Source organism: Lactuca sativa, chromosome 8 (assembly GCF_002870075.4).
Source record: "Lactuca sativa cultivar Salinas chromosome 8, Lsat_Salinas_v11, whole genome shotgun sequence".
NCBI lineage: Eukaryota > Viridiplantae > Streptophyta > Magnoliopsida > Asterales > Asteraceae > Lactuca > Lactuca sativa.
In genome coordinates this window covers 16684507-16690273 of record NC_056630.2, presented here as the reverse complement: position 1 = coordinate 16690273, position 5767 = coordinate 16684507, and the positions used below count along the sequence as shown (strand labels likewise).

The 5767-nt window shown below is 34.8% G+C and overlaps 3 protein-coding genes across 3 annotated transcripts; all 3 read right to left on the bottom strand.

Annotated features, from left to right (window-relative positions):
• Nucleotides 1-1198: 1198 nt before the first annotated feature.
• LOC111919677 (PRA1 family protein B3) lies at nt 1199-2265 on the bottom strand. The gene has a single exon (XM_023915253.3). The coding sequence runs from the start codon at nt 2018-2020 to the stop codon at nt 1385-1387; it is 636 nt and encodes a 211-aa protein (XP_023771021.1). The 5' UTR covers nt 2021-2265; the 3' UTR covers nt 1199-1384.
• Nucleotides 2266-2597: 332 nt separating this feature from the next.
• On the bottom strand, nt 2598-3741 carry LOC111919676 (copper transport protein ATX1). The gene is made up of 3 exons (XM_023915252.2): nt 3145-3741; nt 2995-3070; nt 2598-2910 (listed from the first exon to the last, which is right to left on the bottom strand). Exons 1-3 carry the CDS (start codon nt 3151-3153, stop codon nt 2768-2770), a joined length of 228 nt encoding a protein of 75 aa, XP_023771020.1. The 5' UTR covers nt 3154-3741; the 3' UTR covers nt 2598-2767.
• Nucleotides 3742-3882: 141 nt separating this feature from the next.
• LOC111919675 (uncharacterized) lies at nt 3883-5339 on the bottom strand. The gene is made up of 4 exons (XM_023915251.3): nt 4766-5339; nt 4389-4458; nt 4172-4263; nt 3883-4101 (listed from the first exon to the last, which is right to left on the bottom strand). Exons 1-3 carry the CDS (start codon nt 5303-5305, stop codon nt 4205-4207), a joined length of 669 nt encoding a protein of 222 aa, XP_023771019.1. The 5' UTR covers nt 5306-5339; the 3' UTR covers nt 3883-4101; nt 4172-4204.
• Between the last annotated feature and the right edge of the window lie 428 nt (nt 5340-5767).

Genomic DNA, 5767 nt, shown 5'->3' with positions numbered 1-5767 from the left:
ACTCTGTAATTTTATCAAAAGTATGTTGGACCACTAAATCAAAGATATGCCAACAATAACAAATGTGAAAAATTATTACCACTAAAACTCGTATATTTTAATTTGTTGATAGCGTTATTAGTGTAGTTTGCCTTATTTAAAGTTATACTCATAATTTTTTTTTTTTTTTTTCAAATCAACACCGGTTAAAAATGTAATTGAAATATCAAATATTTATAGACCTCCGTATCCATAACAGAAATAATCGAGATAACTCATTTATTTGTAATTGTATACTTCCCAATTTGCCTCTAAAGTATAATCGTTATAAGAGAAATGACATCTTAATAAATTTATTTAATTATTTAACTTTTAAAAAGAAAAGGATCAATTTCCAAAAGTTGGAATCCAGATGCAACAAGCGTATATTATGGAGGACAAAAAAAAAAAAAGGTAGCCCGGACTAACTGGGCCAGACCCGATCCATTAAAACCATGCAAAGCATGATCAAGTGCAACCCAATCCGGTAAAAAAAACCCGATTAAAGCTTGGTCATAGTGCAAAATACTATAATTAATATGGCCCTTAAATGCCCATGGGCCGGAAGACTCCAGCCTAAGGCAAAAAACTTAAGACTGAGAAGCTGAAGGCCCTGTATTTTGAAACGTAAACATTTACCATATACAGTATTATTTGCAGCTTACTACACTTCTGTTTATGTGCATTTTTATCTATTTATTGACATATGAACATAAATAAATAAATAAACAAATCTATAGGTTTATGTTACCGTTTTTTATTACACAAATCTATAGGTTTATGTGTCCTATCAGCTTCGGAAACCACAATTAGCACATGGTTTCATTGTCATTTTAGGCGGATTTAAGACTCCCCAATCTTTAAAATTCAAGTTTATGAGTAGCAAAAATGATTGATTAAAGAAGGGAACCTAAAAATATACAACAAACGCCATAATCATCCTTCCTACGATCAAAATCTTTAAAAGTTAAATCACATGATACTTATTAATGTTTTAAATCTACCCAAAAAAAAAAAAAATTGAACTTTCACGTTCTACCTCAAATTTTTAACAACACCAATAAGACAGAAAAAGAGTCGAATTGATTGAGTAACAAGAATTGCAAGAGAACACAAGTTTTTTCAGCAACAATCAAAATGAAAATAGGTTCCATTCAAGCAATATATGAAAATATAGAAATTGAAGATTGCAAGTTGAAATTGAATTTAATCTTGAAGATCAATCATTCAATGTGGGTAAAAAGACCCTAAAAGAATTCTGAAAATTAATCTAATCAGAGGCACTCAATAGCCTGTCTAACCAGTGAATAGAACAATTAAACTCAAAATTAGGTATTCTTAAAACCTGAGCAACAAAACTCTATTATCAAACGCGTGCGACGGCGGGAGCAGCGGCAACGGCAGCAGATGAAGCAGCTCCGCCGAGGAAAGAAAGGAATCCGGCATTAGGCGGTTCTTGATCATCCAGGAAGAGGTCTTCTGGCACCTTAAATGCTCCATGGACGCATAAAATCGCTAATCCGATCAGAAGGGCTGAGATCATGAGCGACCCTACGTTCGTTAAGAAGACAACAATAATCGAGAAAAGGACCAAGAGCACCAGGGTTTCACGGTCGGAGAAGGTGCGGCCGAAGAGGACGAGTGGGTTATCCGAGGGGCGGAAAAGGTAGAGGAATATCCAGGCGGCGAGGAGGCAGAGGAGGACGAGGAGAGAAAAGGGATGGGTGAGGAGAGAAAGGGCGATTACAAAAGCGAGAAGGGCAGTATAGTTCACACGGAAGTAAGAGAAGTTTTTGCGGATGCGTGAGGTGGCTTCCGAGAAGGATTCCGGACGAGAAAGTGTGGAGCGATCGATGAGTTCGTACCATGGGCGGCGTTGGGAGAAGGATTGACGGAGGGAGGAGGACAAGCGGGAGAAGAAAGAGCGGAGAGCGGAGGTTGAGACTGTGTTTGGTTGGGTAGTGGTGGTGGAGATTGAGATAGATGATGGCGGTGCTGCCATCGTGTCACGGCTGTCGTTTGGCGCAGAGGAGGAGGAGGGTAGGGGTTTCACCTCCGATAGAGAATGTCGTTAAGACCTAATAAGAACTGTTGCGGTTTTTTCAGTTACTACTGTACCCCTGATCTTTTATTTAGTGTCAAGACTTAACCTTCGACTTATATTTTTGGAATAATCACAAAACAATATGGTCCCCATTTGATAGGTGTGATAAAATGAACATTAACTTTGTAATAGATATTGTTCCAAATTCTGAAATCATTTTTCTAAATGATTCCTATCATATTAAATTTCAAAATGAAAACAAATAAAAATCATATATTTCATAATATAAGTTTCAAAAATTATCATTAAATTTTATCGCTCTATCTCCATCACATTAAAGTTTTACCAATTTATTTATTTTTAAATGCATGATTGGGAAATGAGTTTTGAACTCGAATAACATTTTTGAAACTCATGATACTTTTTTTAAACACGATTTTGCAACGTTAGCAATATTATCTGCCATTTTAACAGACAATAATGTGGTCTGTGTCACCCTTTATCATAACAAATTTTGTTATGTGACAACATGGTATGATCCTCTAGATTTTTATCATTGTGAAAACATGGTATGATCGATCGTTGCGTGTATAATATAATAGATTAAACAGAAGTAGATAATACGAGATTATATATGAAGTTTGAAAATCCATCAAAAACCTTAAACGATGAGCTTAATAGAACAGTATGCTTGAGAAGATGGATCTAGTGGCTTGTGGTTGAAGCATGTTCCCAGTTAGTAGCCTGTTTCCCGATCTTGTGTAGAGCTTTGATGACTTGTTGGCTTGTCACGTTTCCTGTAACAGTCACCTTGTTCAGTCCTGTATCAACATCATATGTCTCGATATCTGCTCAATCAGAACATTAATCTCTATGAATCGATCTCACACAGAAGCAACAATGATGATAATTGATTATGTTAATTGTTTTACCTTCGATCTTCTTGATGGCTTTTAAGATCATCTTGATGCAATCTTCACAGTGTAAACCTACCTTCAATTGTACTAGCTGATTCATGAAAGATTAGCAACAGCCATCATACATTTATGATGTAATCATGTAAATGAAAAATGATTACTCACGTTTCCCATTGGATTTGGTTGAAGGGTCTTCTGGATTTAGAAATCTGAAGATTTGAGGTTGGAATTGGATTCGGTGGGAATTAAAGAAGCAACTTTGGTAAAGGTACCTCGTGATGTGTGTTAAAGGTGTTAGATGGACACAAATTACAGAATTCGTGGGTTTACCTTAATGATTAAAAAGAACAATCACCCATAGGATAAAGTCATTTTTCTAGATACAATCCATTGATTCTATAAAATTCAAACTTACCATGCATTTAAGTCTCATTCAATACCACACCAATGCACTTTCTCATCCAATCAGCTTCGTGTTTTTAGCTTAATGGTTTCAGATGTATTTTTACTTGTTCAAGTTTTATTTGGAACATATGAAATTATAAGTAGTTTAAGAGTATATTAGCTTTGTCGTTCTGAAAAAATAAATAAATAAATAACTTCCATTATTTTCATTTTCAGTTGAAACTTTTAGATTCAATACTCATTTTAATATAAATCGCTTTGAAAAGTGGAGAGATTTTTCAAATTATTCTAGGAATATAAATATTGTACTACACCATGACTTAAATTATTCAAAAAGCAGGATGCATAATCCCTTCTTAAACTTTTCTGCAATAAACTCATACAAAAAACCTTATGTAACACAAATGCAAGAACTAAAACGAAATTTCTGTTAAAAACAAGGTAATTCTCACCTTAGTAATATCCGTTAATCTAGTATGCCAACCACAAAATAAACCATTAAGAGAAAAATGAATGAAATATGAACAAGTACTTTTGACCATGCTATTAAGTATCACCTCACTTGCAAAATCTGCAATTTTCTCAAATTACTAAGCCCAAAATACTACATTCTGGAACCATTTTCTTACTCATACATTGAACCCTATAGGAAAAGGGGAAAAGGAATAGAAAAGGAATGACAAGACTTGTTGACCGGCGTGTTGACCCCATAATTCACTGCAGAAGACATCATCAACATTACAAAAACAAATCAATAACAATAGAATTGGACAATAATGCAACTCACTTTGTTATGATCAATTTGATGAACATAACACATTTATTGTTGTTTTCCTTCATCTTTCTCCTCCTCGGTATCCGAGTCACTAGCATTGTAACCTATCAAAAACATTAACATAAAGGGTATTGACATTTGATAACATCAGTCAGAAAAGTACATTCGATGCCTTTAGATAAATAAGAAATAGAAAAAAATAAAAATAAAAAGTATAAGCAGTAAGCACCTGGGTGTTTATCACCAACTTTCCATACAGAGCTTCGACTCCTGGAAGCCCTACTAATCCAAGCTTGTCCCTGACATACAAATCATCAAAACTAATTTATTTTCCAGAGATTAATAAAGATTCATGGAAATGTATACAAGTTACAGTGGCATTCAAAAGATAATGTATCTAACACTGAGATTTTTTTTTAATAAAATGCAGTCTTGATCAATCGGATTCATAAAGATTTTAGAAATAAAAAGATGATAGTTAGGTTACTCTCTTTAATGGTGTTGTGTAGATGAGATTCTAGTTTGGGGAAAAAAGGGCTTGGCAAAATAAATTCCAATTATGAGAAAAGTGAAGGAAAGAATTAAGTGAGGAAAATGGTCGAACACCTTCTGTGCATTTTTAACCACACCGTAACCACTGCAATACATCTGACCCACCAACACCTGCATGCCGGTGTCACCGGCTTTTGCTTCCTTAAGGGTGTCCTGGAACCACCGTCTTGAGCACTCCAACACTACCTCCCCCAGCGGAATCCGGCGGTTCATCGACGAATTCTCCTCCATTATCTTTATTCTCTGTTGTTGTCTCTCCGATTGAACAATCCGAATCCCCTTCGGTTTGGCGGGTTCCGGAGGAGGCACAACCCGGGTCTTGTTAGAAACAAGTTTAGGGCCTCGTTTGGATTGTTGTTGGATCCTATCGGATGTTATAATCCTGGCGAAATCTTGAAACCTTGATGAAGATGGAATCGGTTTTCCCATAAACGAAAAATAAGAAATTGACTTCAAAGAATTTGTTTTCCAATTTTCCAGAGTAGATTTTGCAAATGAGTTTCGTGAACCCTTTCCGACAAACTTCTCCCTTTCCCTTATTCGTTTTGTTATCTGAGATCCATGGCTGGGTAAACATTTGGAAGACCATTTCATTTCCACAATATCTATTTTGTCGTTATCTCTGCGACTAAACAATAAATTACGTTTTGTATTATATCGTGGGTTAATGCTACAAAACCTATTATTTTGTACCGTTTTAATTTAATTTTTTTATATGTAAATTATATTTTGAAAAACGTTTTATTTTGGGTCTTGACCGGTCACTAATGGTTAGATGATTTGTTGGTTTGATTGATATATTTTTTTTTTTCAATTTGCATTTAGTCGAATATTTACGGCTCAATTTGTGTTTTGCAACAACATTTTCTTGTTTCCAATTTGCCACTACTTATTTGGATTTTTAATTCATTTTTAGTCATTAGCCACTTACCTATTGATATGTTCAAACATAATTGCTTAAAATGGAAAAGAAAGATGTGTTATTCGTGACTTCTTCTTCTTTAAGGGCACGGTGTATGTTTGTCAGCTAGTCAAATAATTTTTTTTGTTATGATA